This window comes from Buteo buteo, chromosome Z (assembly GCF_964188355.1).
Source record: "Buteo buteo chromosome Z, bButBut1.hap1.1, whole genome shotgun sequence".
Lineage (NCBI taxonomy): Eukaryota > Metazoa > Chordata > Aves > Accipitriformes > Accipitridae > Buteo > Buteo buteo.
The window spans coordinates 9,396,373-9,416,287 of record NC_134204.1 but is presented as its reverse complement, the minus strand read 5'-3'; the positions used below and the strand labels follow the sequence as shown (position 1 = coordinate 9,416,287).

The window sequence follows — 19,915 nt, the reverse complement described above, 5'->3', positions numbered from 1 at the left end:
CCATCTGAAATCTCCCAGACAGAGATCCCCTCGGTCTATCATTTGGGATTTTAGTGTTGAAAATTTTGGGTCAATCGCTGTAATATATTGTGTTCAGGCACCAGATATCCATCTATCTGTCTCTCTCAATACAAATCCTACCTTCTGTGAACCATAAAACTCCTAGCAGAGTGACATTACCACTTCTCACATCGACAGAACACACTGAGCACACATAACTTGCGGAAAAATTACAGAGGCAATTTGAAAGATCAGAAGAGAAAAAGCAGATTTCTGTTCCCTGAGCGTAAGTTCCCAAATCCCACAACAAGTCTTTAGCTGGCACAAATCATCATCGCTCTGTTAAAGCTTATTTTTTTGCCAGGTGAACGGCAGGCCCAGCACTTCTCCAGCTACCTGTGATCCTCAGGAAAACTCATTCTAGAGCATTTCTGAAGGAAGAAATAATTTTCTTTTTAACCTTAAGCAGCACCCCAGAGTTACTTCCAGGAATCACTGGTCAGTACCAAAGCCAGACTGTCAGGAAGTGGGGCTGTGCTGAAAGAGAAAAGACCCCAAAGCCAGCCATGGTGCCAACCTGTGTGCCTTTACTGACAGCACTTTAGCGTGCTCCTCAACAAAGCCATCTACTGAGAAGTTAGTTCCTACATTGAGGTTTACGCTTAGGAACGCTTGTCCAGGAGCGAGGTATTCCTTTACTCCTGATCAGGATCTGTACACCTTTCTCTAATTGCATTACACTGGTCTTCCTGGGGAACAGGAAAAAGACCTATGGGAATTCCTGATGAGATTTTTCTCTAACAAGGTCTGCAGGGTCTGTAATAATGTCCTTGTAAGCTAAGAGCAGAAGACAGAAAACCCTCAGATAGACCCCTTTCTGAAAGCAGCAAATCTCTTAAGAACTGACATGTAAGAGCCTCGTTTCCTAAAGATATTGTTGAGCTGCCTGCCTGGCTCCCTTTCCCAGCGCCCAGTCTGCCATGGTGGAGCAATGTGTGCCATGCAAGGGGAATGCACAGAGGAAAATAAAGAACATGGAAAGCATTCATTGTCATATGTCATAGGAGATGGGATGCAGCCTCTACTGATGAGTGGAGATGCTTCAAGAGAGGAGAAAAAAAGAGTATCTTATCCAGCAAAGACAAATTTGTAGCTGACTGCACAGCCCATGGGTTTCATGGCCCAATCATTTCCAAATCCTTAAAAATCAAAGTAATGAAAACCTATTTTCTTTCGGAACAACTGTTTTTTAAGGCAGATATTGTATTACAGCACTCTGTCATGACAGCCAGAGCCCTGGTCCACAGCACATCCAAATCAACCAGAAGATGTCTGTTGGCTTCAAGGACTGGGCATTGTGTAGCCAGAGATCTCAAAGGTGGACATCTCATTGCTGTGAGGATTTTAAACAGTTACCCTGCTCTGCACAGAATGGGTGCTTCAGACAAAGCAGCTGCTGGATCTGTCCTACACAGGAAAAATGGGACATCTGAAGAGTCAGGGTAGAAGAATATCTCTGCCAATAATGGGAGAAATCTGCTGTGTAAAGAGGATCACTTGAGTGTGCAACTGCAGCTTTCCAGGGATGCAAGAGGATTTCTTCTGTTGTAAGTCATTGTTGTATAAAGAGATTTTAAAAATAAACCACAGGGGTCTGTATGGAGGTAGGCATCTTCATTCCCTAGTCTCTCCACTCTAAAAAGACCAGAGTGGCCAGAATGGTGACATTGCATCTTGCTCTAGAATTGCAAATCATTTCAACATCTCTGCTAGGAGAACATTTAGAGTTAAATAAGTAATAGGGGCCCTGAATCCTTGGCTGCCATAAATCAGCGTCACTTCACTGACTTCAGAGAAGCTGGTACTTGACACTGCCTGAGAACTTCACCTGATCATGCTTGTGGTTAGTACCTTTCCAGACAGAGCATTGAGTTTTCATTTACTGTGCTGCTTGGTTGGGAAATGACTTGACTGCTGTTCTCCTTTCCCCTCCAGCTCAGTCTTCTACCCAATATTTCAAAAAGGTTGGGTGAAGCTTAGCTAAGTGGAAAAATGAACCATTTGAAATAAAAGCTGTCTTTTCTCTAACTGCAGTCACCAGGCAGGACGAAAGACACCTGAGAAACAGGGTTTGCACTGTAAACCTTCAATTCTCTGCTACAGCTGAATCATACACTTCAGAGACCAGAGTTCTGATATTCACTTGTATCTGGCCAAAGTTACCATATCCATGAATTATTCAAATATGCAATTATTGCATTTGATATATCACTGGGTATAACTGTGGGAATGAGAAACAGTGTTCTAGTGCAGCTGATTGTATATGCCTTCCAAACCATAAAGACATCAATTTAAGGTGCTCACATTGATGGAGCACTCTACAACACCTTATTAAGATTCTTGCCAACTCCTGTAGCGGTTTTCCCCTGCAGAGTAAATTTCATGGAGATTTTTAGCCTCCCTTTTCTTTATACCTACAGTGTAAGTGCCCAACAGTACCCCATACAGGTTCAATTCATGATTCTGCTGTAGCTTTCAAAGGTCAGTGGCAAAAAGGTCAGATCATTTTCAGGGTACTGATCAATGCTACACAAGTGACCTGAGTCCTGTGAACCATGTGTGGAGCTGACTTGTAACTTTGATTTTACTGGGAGCTTCCAGTTTCCGGCATTAACCTTCTCTGCTAATTCACTTTTCCTTAGGAGCAGAGGGCTGTGCCCTGCCTGTGGCCTATACTGTCCATATCATCTTTATCTGGACAAAAAAGCATGTTCATGGTGCTGATGTTTTCTTTTGACTAAACACACCAGAGACAGATCTATCAGTCTTCAAGCATATGAAGCATAGGACCACCTAAGAAGAACACCTCTTGCCTGAAGTCCTATACCTTCATGGTCTCATATACTGAGCTTCAAACAACTTGCCCTTTGCTCTCTCCCCAAGTACTTGCATTTGCAAATTGATAACATGCCTCTTTCCTGTCCTCTCATTAGGGGGTACTGCTGTCCCCAGTGCCCCAGTATCAAAAGATTTTGCTGACTTGTCACTTATTTGAAGTTCCTGTAGGAGAGTGACCACACTTGTTTTTAATCCTCATCCTGGATTTTCACAAGCCTCTTTCTTTGTGAGTCTTTCTCCTCTCTCATTCTCTTTGTACCTATTTTATTTAGCAGAGGATTGCATTCCTTCAGCATTTGCTGCTGCTGGAACAAACATTTTGGCTATGGGCGTCTCCTGTGTTTTTCCATCTCTTTGGCTCTCGTTTCAAATCACGGCTGATTAAAACATTACCCTTTCCTTTTCTTACACTTCCCAGTTTTTCTTGAAGTTGTAGTCCATCGTGCACTGGCCCAGCAAATGTCTGTGCTGGGTGAACCTAATAAATAGGTTCCTTCAAAGGGTAATGTTTTCAGGTTACTGCAGCTGCCCATTAACTGATGTAATCAAAGCTCATACGGTTTAGCTCAGAAAGTCTCTAAACCTGACCTACTCAGGTAATTTGCATAACAAGGTCCATATGAAATGCCATAATAAACCTGTTGGTCAAGTGGCTGAATATAAATCTACAGCCTTCCAGTCAACCCTGGGGCTTTGGGGGTTTTGCTGTTGGAAGCCTTGAAGGTGGCACAACCATACTAATCTCTTGGTCTTTTCACAGTAGGGACAACTCAGCAGGCTCTGTGCTGAGTCATTGGGAAAAGTTCTCAGAAGCCTCCAAAAGTTTACTTTAGAGCATCAGGACCAACAGCATCACAGTGGGATGAGAAATGGGAGGCTGCTTTCATATCTAGTATTTAATTCTGAAATAATTGCATTATCTAACATTTTGAAAAAAAATGGGGACATGTGTTTTAACGAAGAATTCATGCTCTGAACGGAAGGAAAGTGTTATGGTATTGCATTGTGCTGCTCTATCACTCCCATGACAAATAGTGTGGATCCGTTAGTGACCTACATGGACTCATTTAGATGCAAACACAGCAATACTCCTGAAAAGCTGCCCTGCTTTGAGGAGGAACAAGTTCCAAATATTGCTGAATGGAATTCAGTCTCAGAGCAGTAATTACTGATTGTAATTTTGGAGTAAATGCAGTAATTAATTATTGTCGTTTTCCATCAGTGCGTTATATTGTGTGCCAATCTTAGAATAACTACAATAATTAGCAAATGGGATTTTGTATGCTCTGGTATTGAAACTGTGGTTTATAGTACAGACATGAGAATTTTACAATAATAAAGTTATTAGTAATTTAAATGGGCAGAGAGGTTTAAAATGATCAGCCAGAAAAAAAAAGGGGTTCCTTCTCAGTTTTGCAAACACCTTCAGTAGTTCTGTTTCCACCTCCCCCAGTAACATTCAATTCCATTCTCTCTTGTACAAGCACAACAGTGCAAAGTTTGGGTTAAAACCCCAGTGAGGGACATTTAATTTAATCACAGCTGTCAGTGGAAATTAAAAGCAAAAGTAATCCAAAGAAAAGAAAAAAAATATTGGCTGAGCTGTTGTTTTTCCAGTACCTAAACAGACTTTCCCAAATGAAGCTGTGCTGATTTTGTTCACACTTTATTCACTCATATTAAAGCTTGTGCTGGAGTACTGTTTTGATGTAATTATACTAGTGCAAATTTCCATAATGTAAGCAAGTCCTAAATGATCTAAGCGATGACTAAAGAAGGGAAATGACAATGTGCAGGAAGAGAAATTGGTTAGCACGATTGTAGGAGGCATAAATACAAGAAATGGGATTAGAACGTGATAAAGGATATTTAGTTCGAATCTCAAGATGAACAGCCTAATAGACAAGAGTGAGATCAATGTAACTGCAGAATAGCCTTTCACTGGAGGTAATAGAAGCCTATGTGAGAGGTATAAGCAACCAAAAATTCAGTAAAAAATACACTTTCATTAGACTTTGCATTGAAGCAATCTGAAATGCCAAGAGACAGCCAGAAATTTTACATTCACATCTTTTTGTTTATAGACATTTGGAATTTTGCTTGTTTGTTTTATTTTTGGCTGGTAATGTCTGCTTACTTTAAAATGAGATGTTTTGGTTTTTTCCTCTTATCAGAGCACAGGAAAAGGAAAAGGCAAAGTTTTCCAGCTTGATAACCTATACATTCTAATGAAAAAAAAAAGAAAAAAAAAGACATTTCCTCTGGGAAAAAAATATCACCTAATCCAGCCAGCTGCAAAAACAAGCATCTCACATCTTCTACAAGACACCACACATCAGCACATGTTCAAGAAGCTGTGAAGGAGGACCTGAGCATCTTTTTTTTTTTGCATTCAAACTTTGGCCTATATTATTTCCCTTGGCATTTTGGAGAAGCAGGGTGCCTGGACAATGCATTCTTTTGCCACTACTCTTAGGAGTACAGCTGAAAAAAAAAAATTTTACTGTTGCCCTTTTTTTTTTCACTCTTCTCCTTCAATTTCACCTCACTCAGTTTGTTGCACTCACACTCACTTTGTCTCACTCTGTTTCATGCCAGTCAGTGCTCCAGGTTAGTTGCACCCAAATGGCTCTCCATCTTTAGCTTGAAACAAAACAGCAGAGTATCTATCTGAGGTGGTAAATAACACTTTGCTAATGATCAGTCACTGCAATGAAGCCACAGAAGGGGAATGGACAAGATTTTCACTGCTTTTCTGTACAATGTCTTTTATTGATCTACCAGCTGGGTGCTTCTGTGTTGCTCTGTTAAGTCCTTAATACTGGAAGACCTGTGAATTATGGGGTTTTCTAGGCAATATTGTCCTGTCATGGCTACTACCGACTTAGCATGGATGGGGCACTGGGGAATGAGCTTCAAAACCCAGTGCAGAGGGCTGGAATCCCACTGGTCACTTCTGCTCCCGTAGGAAGGATCAGAGGAGCTCGCCCTTCTGCCTGCCCTAGCAGTCCTCCATGGTGCTGGCCATGCAGGGGGCTCACAGTGCACCCCCAGGCACTGCAGGTTCTGCCTGCAACTTTGCTGTTTCACAGGATACTTGATGGCTCCTGGGAATGGCCACCCAAGGGAGTTCTGGCTTCCAGGGTGTTTTTTTCTTCATTATTTTGTGCATTTACTATCTGAAAGACACATGAAGTGCCTCCGAATCCTTGCTTTCTAGTCCTCAGGGGGGATTTGTAATAGAATATATTGATTTTGGCAGAGTTGCCTCAAATGATCCTCTTCTCTTACTTTTGCTTTCTCCCTGCCCCCCCCCCTTTTTTTTTTTTGCTACAACCACCTCTTTAATTATAAAGAAAAAAGAGAACAGAGGCAGCCATTTTAGAAACATTTTGCCATCTGAATTCTTCAGGGTTTTGCTTGCCACAGCTTGTGGGCTTATCTGCCACATCAGAGACCCTTTCAGTGTTTGACAGCAACTTTAGAGAACTTGCAAGGAAAACAAAGGACTTCAAATCACTGTGGCCTAGACTGCTTGTGTCCCAAAAGGGAGATCTGTAAGTTAAAAAAAAAGTGCATCCAGAATTAAAATTGAGAGAAGATCTTTCTTGGTTAGGAAAAAACACTCTGCTGGATTGCATCAAACTGGGTGCTGCTTGTGTTTCTTGTTGGCAGCTTCTTATTTTTGGAAAGGAGTTCAATAAAACAAAGCTCTTCCTTAGAAAAATCTCAATTAAAAAGTTTCTTGAATATCCTCTTGAAGCACATGAGTAATTGCCCTGATGTCAATATGGTTATGCACATGCTTCAAATTGGAATTAAGGGCCCTGAAGAGCTGTGACCAAAGTAAAACTAGATAGAAACATACAGGAGTTATTGTGTTTTTGTCAGTTAAGGGAGCTTCCTGCTCTCAAGCTTTGCAATAGCTATCTGTGCTGTACCCATGGGCCTAGCTGGCTTCTGTCTTACTGTTTTTTAGGAAACTTCTTGTTGCAGTAACAACACTGTCTACTGAGTAGGCAAGTCAGAGAATTCGAGTGGTATTTTGGAGGCTGACTGGAAGTTACACATCAAACCAGCCATGAGGCACAATAACACCGCGCTGAGCCAAGAACAACTGACCTATCTCTAAGTAAGGCTTATCACTGAGGGCTTAGCCCTCTGCTGATTGCTATTGCGCAGCCATGGCTGGAAGCCGACTTGTGGCCATCATGGCTAAAAATCCTCTGTCTGCTTCTAGGGTGCTGGTATGGATGCTTCTGAGCACTGGAAAGCAGAGGAGCTGAAGAAAGAGCCGGATCTAACCTCTTCTGAGCTTCTGGGTATCCTTGCTGTCACCAGGTGTCCTCTCCAGTCTAACCTGTCATGGTACTCCCTTGTGCTAAATCTGATCCTTCCCTGGGATACACTCCTTCAGTGTCCTCCTGGGAGCACAGGCACTTGGCCAATTCCTTTTGTTAGGTGCAAAAAACCAAACACACAAATTTTTTCAGCGAGAAATCTCTCCTGCTAAAAGGCAGGTACATCTTCAGCTCCTGCAATGGGCTCACCAAGGTGGGAGTCTACAAGAGAATAAGGGCCTCTGAGCTGTATTTACTCCATTTACTCCATTTTGATAGGGACTGTCTGTACCTCAGTAAAGGCTTCTACAAGCAGAGGATGGAAGTGATCTGGTGGTAACAACTGAACTGATTTTGCTGGACAGCAGAGCATTAAAATCAAAGCTAAAGCCAGGATGGCTAAAGGGCTTCCTATTTAGATGCAACAATTCCAAGACTGTTCTCCTGCTTTGCAGAAGCAAAGGAAAGAAAAAAAATGCTCTAAGAGAGAGAGATGGAATTTTATTGCCTTTTTACCAGCTGATTCCTTTTTATATAATTTATTGGGGAAAAAAACCCCCAAACAACAAATCTTAGTCCTACTGCTGAGTAATCTTTGTATAGAAAACAGGCTGAGACCTCAACATCATCCTGATGGTGAAAAGGTAGAGGCAGAGCACTTCTAAATGACCTGTGATAATGAAAACACCGTAGACTCATACCAGTGAACTCTTAACAACACAGGTGTCTACAGCCCTGCACTTTGTTACATGACCATAAGAAACAAGCATATCCTCAGTGATCACAGCTATGCTATGATATAAAGCTATTGCTTGGTGCCAAGCTAGGGAGACACTTGTGTTCTTCGATCCCTTTGCAGGTGTTATTGAAAAATCTCCCTGACAAAGACAGTCCCTGCTTTAACAAAATTCATGCATGCATCGCCCACTCTCCCCCAGCAAAACCTGCAGTAAAAAGCCAGTGTGATGAAGAAAAAAGCACTTGGATATGGAAACATATTTTGGTTTCAAGCTTCCAAGGGGCCTTGTCATAAGCAAGGAAAAGAAAAGAGGTATTTGAAGAGAGGTATTTGAAAGTGCATTGACAGTTATCTTCATATAGTTACATATAGAGGAGGGTCTAAGCTATGAAGGCTTTATGTTGCATATGCACCTAACATGTTTATTGAAAGGTTTCTTAATCCACTTCATATTGTCTTCAGCGCAGCACCTCTTTCAAAGACATTTTGATCCCATTCCTTAATTCTCAGTGGAAAGGATACTGCTCTGAAGATTGGAACAATACATTTTTCAATTATATTAGAGATACCAGTGAAAAATTAGAACACTTAATAGTTCTTTGGGAAGGTTGAAGATAGGGATTTCCTGCGTGTACCTCAGATGAGTCAAAAAAGGCCTGAATCAAAATCACTGAATCTTAGACATTACGGCTGTAATGGCCTGAAAAGGCCACCCAACCTGTCTCTCTGTCACTAATTCGGGAGTGCAAAGTGCTTGTTGCAGCTTAGAGCCACGCTGGTTGCTGGGTTTATTGGGAAATATCTGGTGTGGAACAGTTTTAACAACAGGGAGTCTTCCTGTCTCTGTAACAAACACATACGGTTTTATATTTCTGTTTCTCAAAGAATTATCTAATGGAAAAGCCAGCCAGCGGTGGAAAATATTTCCATTTTTGGAAAAATCTCCATTTTTGTTATTGGTGATAGGCTGGGATGCCAATGAAACAAGCTGCTGCTTCTGATATTTTTGACACTCTTACATGTGTTAGAAGTTCCCTTGGAGCACCAAGCTCGCTCCTTTCCAACAACGTGAAGTACATGAGTCTAACAATGAGATGCTCATTGAGATTTGTCTAGGTCCTCACTCAAGCAAAGCTTCTTTGGCTTTGGTTGGGTTTTATCTACACACAGAAGTTAACAGTAACTGAGCAAGAAGTGAGCATGGATCCTTCTATTAATTTCTTGGTCTTGGGAAGAAAGAAATTAGGGGTTATTTAGTTGTCAGGGAGACATATTTACATAAAGTTATTATGTTGGGATGAAACTGGATACAGACTATAGTGTATGAAGAATGAAGAATGCTTTGAAACATTTGCAAGACAGATCTATTGAGACAGACACTGTCCCAGTCCAGTCACCTGGGATAAAACTGCAGCCCAGTCCCATCTCTTAATTGCAGATTTTCTTCAGCCACCAATAATATTCTGTTTGGCTGAGCAAGGGGAATCAGGACAGCTGCTGGCTCTCCTCTAGTGACCAGGAAGATTTTCTAGAGATGCAGGTTGCCCCTGGGGTGGGGAACTTGGCTCATCCCTCGTTAAGCATCCTTCCACCTCTTTTTCTAAAGAGATGCACACACAAACAGTTCCTGGTTTATGTGTGGGTGCATATTTGTGCAGTGTGGCTCTAGCCAGAGGCCTAAGTGAAAAAGGCAGAAGCTAGAGACTCTCAAAGCTGAATCTTTTTGAGGGTCTGCAACACAAAGAGAGTCTACAACCACAGCTGACACCCCCTTCCCCATGCAGTTACCTGTGCTAGTGCTTTGTATCCAGTGGTTCCCATAACTCTTCAGTAGGGACGATTAGCATCCTTTGGCCTCTTCAGCTGCACCTTCAGCCTCTTCATGCCAATCTGGAAGCCATTCATAGCCTGGATAGCAGCTTGGGCACTGGCAGGATTGTCAAAACTCACAAAACCTGTCAAAACATGAGGCAAGGCAGGGGGCTTAATGAGCTGAAGGGGGCCAACGTACATACATGCAACGACCACTGAGAATGAACATGGGGAAGGGGGGTAAGGGTGGTGGGTGGGAGGGAGTGAGCAGGTGGGAGGGTGGGCGGGTGGGCAGGAGAGTGAGGAGAGGATGCTTGCCAATGGGGGACGAAGGGTAGGAGGGGTTGTTACAGATCAGTGTCCCAGGACGCAGTGCCTGGTCTGAGTGCCAGTTTGGACACAAGATTATGTGAAGCACAGGGATCCAAATGGTGGTGCCACAGTACCAGCACGCACAAGATTTGGGTCACCTTTGAGCTGGGTGTCAGCAGATGTGATGCATGGTCTCAAGGCACTCTGTCTTGCTCTTTTTCCCTCCATCATGACTGGGGTAAATCTCTAGACCCTCCTTCACTCATCAGCATAACTTTTCCTTTGCTTTCCAATATTCATGGTGAAGGGAACCTGATATACCTACTGCTACTTCCCTATTATGGCAATAAAAGTAAAATGTGAACTTAATAAGTTCTCCATTATGGTATTCATTGGCATGAATTGTTTGATTGTTGGCCACTTGAGCAATATGAGGAGCTTTATTAACTGGCAATTTCTGCAGACTTTATGTTGACTCTGCAGTTAAGAAAGATGAACACTAGTGCTTTCCTAACATGGTTTCCGTAAGTAGTTTCATACCTTGCCAGCAAATCATCCAATCAGCCATGGAGCGCATCCAGCAGTAGAAGCACCTATAGTGACTGAATATTGTATCTACAGGCCACCTAAAATGACACTCTTTGTCTCAATGGAAGACTTGCTCTGTGGGGATCGGAAGAGCCAAGATAGGTCAGAACCACAGAGGATGCAATAGATCTGATGCATTCAGCTTTGGGGAGAGTTTTTGGTGTGGGTGGTTTTTTTTTTTTCCTTCTTTTTTTTTATGTTAGCTGCAGGAAAAGGCTTCATTTACCTAGACTTTGTGTGACTTTAGCTGGAGTGACCATGGGTCTGAGATATTAGTGAGGCAGGGGGCCATCACATTGTATAAGAATTGCCTCTGCTACCTTTGTCAGATATGTCCCTGTGTGCCAAAAACATTTCTGAGCACAAACCCTGGGTAAGACTAGCCTGGACCAGTCTGCACTCCAGACAAAGCCATCTGTTTTCCCTCCCCTGCAAAGCTTTGGCAGCACAAATCAACCCAGCGCCTCTCAACAAACAAAGGCTGAAATGAAAAGGCAGTTTGAGCACCCCTCAAAAAGCTAATGCTGAGCATTTGCTGCCAGGTATACACCTGCTCCCGACAACAGTACCGTGCATGGCTTACAGCCTTGGGCTGTACTGTGAATGCATTCAGCAGCACCTCTTCCCTGGTCTAGATCCTCCTTGAAAGCAAGTCTCCCAGATGACACAGGGTGGCTTGCATTTGAAAAAGACACACATACACATGCATGCAAGCACACCTTCTCACTCTTGCATTAAAGCTGTACTCCCTGCCTTCGGCTAATAATGTAAAAGTTTATGAGAGGTCATAAAACCTATGGTCTCAGCCTCAAAGTGAGACGACGAGTTTACTGAGTATGTCAGATGTGGTTTTAAGAAGGAGGTCCATGGAATAAACAGGCATCCCTCTTCATCCTCTCCTCTTGAAGCCAAGGCTCCAAGTAACTGGCCGTCTGTGCAGTTTTCCTGCCAACTACCTGGGTGAGGAGGTACCAACACTGGAGCTCTGAAGATGTGAGCAAAAGTGTTGCTCAAGCCTCACAGCAGTCATCAATCTCTAGACAGGAATCTGGAGAGTTATGGTGAGTAATGAGCTGGGGTATTATTCAATGGCAATGGGTCTGATTTTGCAGTCACTTATTAGCCAGTAAGCACCTGCTAATGTTCCCAGTTTACATTTGACTACTTGAATAATCTATCAGTCAACAATGATGTCCTATGATTTGATCTCAGCAAAGGAACAAACTAAACACCTCCTGATTTTGCCTGAGTTGATTCAGTCTTTAAATACTGCTGGAAGCTCCCTTGGAAATGCTTTACATGAGCTTCAACTTGAAATTTGTCTAGCTACCCCACATCTTTGAATATATGATGTAGTGAAAGCCAGTTCTTTTTAAGATCACCTCTGGATTGCTAATACTCCTGTCCAAGACCCATCAGCCACACCTATAACAATAAACTAAAACTGTGCCAGCGAAGTTCAGAGAAAATGGAACCCAATCATCTGTACCACTGAATTTTTAGAAAGGTCCTTGACATAGTTTTGGCTTGTGCCTAACTCCAAACAATTCCTGGACAAAGTCTGAGTATTAGCACAGAACAGAGGCTGTTTTCAGTAGTTAGCTTGATGTGGCCATGATATTCTGGAAAGTAAGAGAATTTAATTGTTTGGGTGTGGGTCATTCTGTGCCAGCTGGCCCCAGTGGTAGGGGGAAGTGCCAGGTATATTTACTTTACTAACATATACACAGCTACCAAATATCAAAGCTGAGTTGGCTGCAGCTGGATAATTGCTTATATCATGTCTTTAGCGAACCTAGCTTGCCTGGGAACTTTGATTTCTACTCTTGTTACTGGTCCTGTTGCAATGTGCCTCCTACTGACCAGATGTGCACATCTAGAGTGTGTTTACATGTGTATCTTTTTGTGAGAAAATCACCTTGGGAACTTATAATCAGCGGAGATCTAGACAATTTAGTCAATGGAGTGTAGGACATGATTTCTCTCTTTTTTCAGGACACTCCTAGCTGTGCTCAGACGAGTCAAATCACACTGGCTGTGTACAAGGGACCAGTGCTGACTGCAATGAAGACAGGCACCTAGCTTAAATCAAGGTACCTGCATTGTGGAATTTACCTGGTTCCATAGTTGGGACTGACATCTCAAGGTAAGATGTTGTTAAATGGCTAGTGCCTGGGTGAGTCACTCCCCAAAGCGATGTTAATTGCTGAGCCAAACTCCTAATGAATGTAAATGCCACCAGAAATGCTGCCAAGTATGCTGGACATCTACTATTTGTCCACTTTTGCCAAGACTAGACCTTTAGTTGGGTGATAAGCCCTGGTGCTGGGATGCTGATACAGTTGTACATCTGCAAGAACCTTTCATTTAGGTAAGTTCACAAAGCTACACTAGTTTTTATCTTCACTTTGCTTTTGAGATGGAATTCTAATGCCATTTCCTCATTCTGTGCAAAGCTGTAAATAATACAGCATTTTAACAAATGGGAATAATAAGAGAGATCAGAAGTGCATTTGCACACTATATTTCACTTAGACTAGATAATGAAACTGGGAGTTGTACTCTGATGTTATTGGTATTAGCTGCCTACAGATCTGGACCAGATTTGGATTGTTTATTTTTTTCTTCTCTGTTGTCCTGATATCCACTGCTGTAATACAAAAACCTCCACTGGCTAGCTGCTGAGGGTGGGGGGGGCTGGGGAGAGAGAAGGAAGAGGGCGAATGCCAATAATTATGCGTTTTCCTTGTGACCACATCCTAGGGACAGAGCAGCTAATTCCTCTATCTTCATTTCACTGTTTTAGTTTAAGGGGACTTGATACGCTCAGAAATTGTTGGTGCATTCGGCTCTCCCCCTTCCTCTTATTTATGTGCAGTTGTATTTCGTATTGTTGAACGTGTTTGGATGGAGTCCAAAAAGAAGAAAAGCTATGGCTTATCCTGAGAGTTGAGATGTCACAGTGCTAAGGGATAGGCAGATTGGCAGACAAGCTGTGCTAACAATATCATATTCCTTTCTCTTTTCAGGTCAAATAACTACTGGTAGATTATATGACTTTTTTGTTGTTTTTATGTACACTATTGGCAGATCTTTGTTTCTCCACGTCAGTGTCAGCAGTGTCAATGGTGCTATGCCAGATTTAAGCATGTATGACTAGGAACAGAATGCATGTACTAGGAAAACAGCTTAAATGCTTGCTTTCTGAATGGCTTTAAAGTTTGAGCCCATGACTATAGGGTTCAAAGCATGATGATAGTAGTACAGTTGCTCAGGAAGCTATCTGTGCTTTGAACACCACCCCTGCATTGTCATCTACACTCTTGAAGGACAAAAGAGAATGGGAGAGGTTAAAAAGCTTGAAGCCGTTTCTGTGCATCAGTTAATTAATAATCAGAGAAATATATGTTCTGGTCTGAAGACGGTTGGTAGGAGGACAGGATTTTGTGATAAATCTATTTTAAGGGGGGGATTTTTTTTTTTTTCCCCAGATATTATGTAAAAAGGCTGTTCTAATAAATGATTTATCAAAGCAACAAAGAATGAAGAAATCTGCTAGGACTGCAGCTCAGGGCATCTAAACTTCCTGATTCTGCACAGCATCTTCTAGGAAAGTACTGACATTGGAGTCCATGACTTCTCCTGGCCTGCTCTTTTCCTGCATGACTGTGTAAATGATCAGTGGGCAGAAACTGGGGTAGCAGCTTGGAGGGTGCTCTGGTTTCTCCCCATTTCTTCCACAGGAAGTCTTGGTAGTGGGGCATGCTGGGGGAGCTTCATGCCCTTCTCATGACGCCAGCGTGATCACCAATGGTTTTATGTAACTGATATTACTCAAGGGCTGTGTTTCTGTTTTAGTCAGCTGAGATGATAAGGAAGGGAATTAGCAATCTATCTCGGAGTGCATTTGAAGACTGTTTTGCAACTGTTAACTTTTCAATCACAGTGAGCAGTGTCTCTGCATGGCCATGAATTAGTTTGTGCACTAAGTGCAGTCCTGAATGAGCACATTGTTAGGTTCCTATGGATCCCTAATTGGTCTCTCTGAGTTTTCTGTTTCTCTTTGCATGCTGCAAGGAGAATTAGCGGTTAATGTGCAAAACAGCTTTTTGATGATCTGCTACCTGGTTGGAATAACATGTTGCCTTCTTCAGTAGAACCTTTCTGCTGGATGGAACCCAATGCTTGGTAACTACACTGAACATGCACTAAATCAGAAGTCAAGACCACGGTGAATGTCAGGTCCAGATGCAAGCTTTTGATCCAGACTCCTGGACCGGGGGCAGATGGTCCTACAGCAGGTCCACTCATGTAGCTGGTCTGGTCTCAGGAAGTGGAAAGGAAAAGAGGAACCTCAAAGAAACAAATATTGAACTTATCTTAAAACTAAGAGTTATTTGATCTATGTTCTAAATACTTGCTGCACAAAACTACCATCTCAGAGATGCACTTTGCAAGAGATTGCAACAGAAACAAAAAGACACTAGTGCTTATTAGCTTTTTTAGGCCAGAAATACATTTTTTCTGGTTCTGGCTGCCAGTGTAGTTGTCTGACTGCCATGAGGGATCTTTCTTGGCACTTCTTGTTCCTCCAGTTATGAAAGGCACCAGCTAAAGAGAGGATCTCGTTCTTCTGAACCTTTTCCTCTTGTCATTCAACCCATGTTCATCTCACTAGAGGGAAATATAAATGACAGAAGAGCAAGGATCTGCCTCTCAGCCTGTGGAAGGCAAATTCCCATGTGGTAAAAGAGAAAACACCATGCACCTGGGCTCCTCCTAGCACAGGAGAAGTCCATGTCCCTTGCTTCACTTGCTTCCAAAGTGTTGCTACCCAGGATATGAGGAGGCCTTGGCCAGACTACTAAGATGGAGGAAGCTGCAGAATGCACTGCCAATTGGTTAGACCAGAGGCCCCTCTTCTTTCCTGAGTTTGTAAATACAGAATTAGTTATTAATATAATTGGTTATTAATATAACTGTCCCCTTAGCACATGGCTTCCTTGCTTTTGTTACTAACCAGTGAAGGGTGAGATCTAGGAACTTCAGGGAGGCATTTTCTGTTGGGAAGGCAACGATAAGTTGCTCAAATCACAGGAGTCTTCTCTGTGGGAAGGGTGCTGGAGAGGAGCTCCTGCCCTTCTACCCGCATTGGGACCCGGTCACCTACCCCTCTGCACTTCCCTGATACTTCAGTCCATTTCATTCCTAAGACTGCTCAGTTTCTCTTTCTCCATGTTTATTAGTCTTATCAGAGAATGGAGGTTTTCCTTCAATTGCCTTGCAAGGTCTTTACCTTGCTGTGTTCTTTACACGACGTACTAAGCTGCTGTCTTGCAATTTTTCAGTGCTGTAAAGAATTTCAGGATACAATCTGTATGTAAGTAGCTCTATAATGTATGTGTGCATTGGAAGGTATTGTATTATAAGGTGATTTATGGGTACTGGAATACTCAATAAAGGAGTACGTCTGCAGATCAAGGGCATAGCACTTCAGCTGTTTTCCACTCTCTAATAGGGTTGGATGACTTTTTGGAATATTTAACCTTTCACTGATGTTTAATCATGTTCAAGTGAGATCTGTCTATCCACTTATCCATCCCATCCCATCCATCTATCCATCCACCCATCCACCCATTTTTTTTTAATGTATGAACAGTCAGTAACTGACAACTATGCTAAACAACTACTATTAAATATTTCACATCTGTGGGATGAGATAATTGGAACCTCAGAATATTCGAAGAATTGGCTCAGAAATTTGCTGAACCATTAATGTTCATTTTAGAAATTTATGGAATATTAGAAAACCTTCAAAGTGTTAAAAAAAAATCTAGTATTAATTTTTAAGTATGTAAACTAGATGACCTGGTAAACTTAGTTAATCTTTCATAAGCCTAAGTAAAATTATGAAAATTTTCATATGAGATGATATGGCAAAGAATTAAAAGGTATACAATTAATACCGATCATCATGGTTTCACGGAAAATAGCATCAATCAAATGAACCCGATTGCATGAAATTGCAAGTTTGGTTAATAAAATAAGTTTTCACAGAGTATACTTAAACTTTTCTAGAGTATTTGAAAGAACCCTTTATAGAAAATGAAAGCAGCCCATATCAAACTTTTTAAAAATTAGATAATAGATAGACCACCAAAAAAATTGTAAATTGTGACTTAAAATATTGAGGATTTTCTAGTAGGCTCCTCCAGGAGCATGGTGAAAGCTCTGTGCTATTCAGTTTCTCTAACATTATCTGGAAGACATCTAAAGTAATTACTGGTAAAATTTGCCAATCATACAAAAATGATTAAGTGGTAAATAATGACAGAAGTAAGTATGTTGACCTGGGTCACTGCGTAGGCTGAACTCAGTTAAAGAGTGTTCATTGTAATCCAACCAAATGTGAAAATAAGTATCCAAAGGAAAAAGCAAGTGGGTCACTCATAAAAAGGGGAAATCTACACTAGAAAACAGTGCTTCTGAGAAGAACACGGGTGCTATGATAACAGCCAAATACATGAGTTCTCAGGTTTATGCTGAAATACTCAAAGTCCCAAGACTTAGTACAGTCTTGGGATGAAGCCCGTCTCTGGGAATATCCTCCAGAAGTAGCAAGGTGATGATTCCTCTGAGTATGGCTCAGGAGAGATCCTTACTCGAATTCTGCATTTAGTTCTGACAATTTCTCTACGAAAAATAGGTTTTAAGAATTATTCAAAACTACAAAAAAAATTTCTAGGTCTGATAAAGTAATGAGAGTTGCCACAGTTTATCGAAGAGAAGGTTAAGCAGTCTTCTGACCATAGTCTATAAATAATTTCTAATAGAACATGGGGTTTTTTAATATAGAAAAAAAAACGAGCTTGATGATTTCTTCTGGATGGAAGCAGACATATGACAAACTTAAAATGGAAATAAGACCCTGAGTCTGCATTTTTTAAATAGTGAAGGTAATTAACTATTTTGGAACATCTTGTTTAGCAATAGGGGTGGAGCACCTATCAAATGAAATCTTGATTAAGAGATTTTCTAAAAGGGATGCTATGATTCAAGCAGAAGGTTTGAACCTGTCACATGGGCTGAGGTATCTGGCATATGTTATTTCAGAGTTCAGTCCAAAGGATCGGAATGGTCCCTTCTGATACTGCATATCTGTATGTCTGCCTGCCTGTCTATTGTTCATTTCACATATCAGATATTTAGAAAATCCATTCTTGCCTACTAATCTGGCATGGACTGTGGTCACAGTCATGATAGAGGTGACAACTGATGTTAATGCCTTATAATAAATGGCCCCAAAGTGTGGGCTGCGGACCACTGAGACAGCTGACTGGTACTCGTTCTTCATCTTGCTTCCAGCTGAGAGAAACTGAACAGATGGGAAGGGGAGATTAAATGAAGAGTGAAAGTGGATGGCATGATTAACTTTCTCTAAAGGTCAGAACACCCAGTGCAGAAGGTATCTTGAAATACACAAGCATCTTCCTTATGTCACCTTCCTGTCTTCCTGTGCATGAAACTACTTCTATACATTGAGGCGGTGTGAGCTGGAATGTGCAGAGAAGTGGTCCCTGTTACTGTGCATTGTCAGCTGGATGCTCTCCAGATACTGCCTCAGAGAAACAGTATCTTCTCTAAAGAAAGTTGAGGGCTGTAGATGCTGACCCTGAATATGGTGGTTCAAGCCAAGAAGACTTTTCCTTCTATGAGTCTTCTCTTTCACAATTGGTTTGGGTTGTTTTTTTTCATACAGAAATTATTGTCATGACTCACATTGAAAGCACAAGGTTAAGATTCAAGATTAGACTAGAATTTGGATAGTTTAAATTACTGCATGGTCAGATCTAGAGTTTTGACTCATACATACATCTGGAACCAGGGCATCTGATCAGGACCAGCTTTTTCTAAAAACTGAAAAAAGTAAAAATCGGATATAGAAAACTACAACATATTTCTCATCCTAAGAATCAAAATAACACTAAAAACTTTGCTTTTTCCTGTAAACAGACCTTGTCTAAAGGATGAGCAACTATTTGTCTGATGCTTTGGACTGTGGTTCTACCTATTCTGCTAAGTAGAAGTTGAAGACATCCAATGAATCAATGAAAGAAGTGAAGGATTCAGGCTTCAGCCATACTTTGAAGACCCAATGAATCAAATATTGGACCAGTATACATACATGTCTGCTGTGGACAAGAACCATTGTGGTTCTTCTAAAAGAAGCATAATGTTCCAACTCAGATGGTGATGATGATTTTCCACACAAGGAACAAACCAGCCAGTGAGGAATCACCCATAGATAAGTGAACGATATTTGGTCTTTTTTTGAGTGATGATTAGAACTGCAGCAATTTCCTAACTGCTTTCAGAAATGGAAATAACCCCTCTTGACTTGCTTTCTAAGCCTTCCTTGTAAATGTTTGATGTCACGATCTGTCAATATAAGGTTTATGGGGAGAGTATGTGGTTGGAAATAGCAGATAAACTTTTGAGGAGACAAGTTCTTCAGCCAGTGTAAAACCAGAAGCAAAGAATGAGTTTACTGCAGGTTTTACACAAGTTATGAGTAGAATCTAAATAGGGTCTTAGTTAATGATGCACTGAGAGTGTTGCTGAATCAAGATGAAGGCCTTTTTTACATTTGTTTTGTTGGAGTTGTACAACATAAACAAGATGAAAATAACTACTGAAGCTCCCACCAGCCATGTCACAATCCATTTCTTATCTTAATCTTAATTTCTTTGCTCCCAGGTTCTGCCTTTGATCACACTCAATTTGTGGGTTCTTGTTAAAGAAACCATGTATGAACACTGCGGCTACTGAAATCACCAGTCATTCTTCTTGGGCTACAAGAGACAAGCATCATAAAAGGTGACCTTCCTTTTGATAATATTTCATAGTAGTGAAGTAAATTCCTTCCTGTCTTAATCAAGGTAAAAAGCCAAACCAAACCAAACCAAAACACAGGAAAACTAAACAGGAAGGTGCACTGTGAATTGTACTCATGAACTAGTGAATAGTGACTACTTTTTATCAGTTCTCTCATGTCCCAGGGAGTCTCTGAAATAGATCCATTCTTGGTGTAGCAATGTACAGACTCTCCCCGCCTTGCTTTGTCTGATCAATACTTAGATGGACAACTAACCGTCTCTCCCCTTTATGTTGTTGCACAGCTGATGCCTCATTATGGGCAGGTTGGGGCAACACAATAGATATAAAA

At 41.5% G+C, this 19,915-nt stretch overlaps 1 protein-coding gene across 1 annotated transcript in view; it reads right to left on the bottom strand.

Annotated features, from left to right (window-relative positions):
* The window catches only part of CELF4 (CUGBP Elav-like family member 4), a 715,059-nt gene that overhangs the window by 14,602 nt on the left and 680,542 nt on the right, over positions 1 to 19,915 (bottom strand). The window contains exon 13 of the mRNA XM_075019814.1: positions 9,766 to 9,932. Coding sequence (XP_074875915.1) covers positions 9,805 to 9,932 — 128 coding nt within the window. The 3' untranslated portion in view covers positions 9,766 to 9,804. The remainder of the gene's footprint in view (positions 1 to 9,765; positions 9,933 to 19,915) is intronic.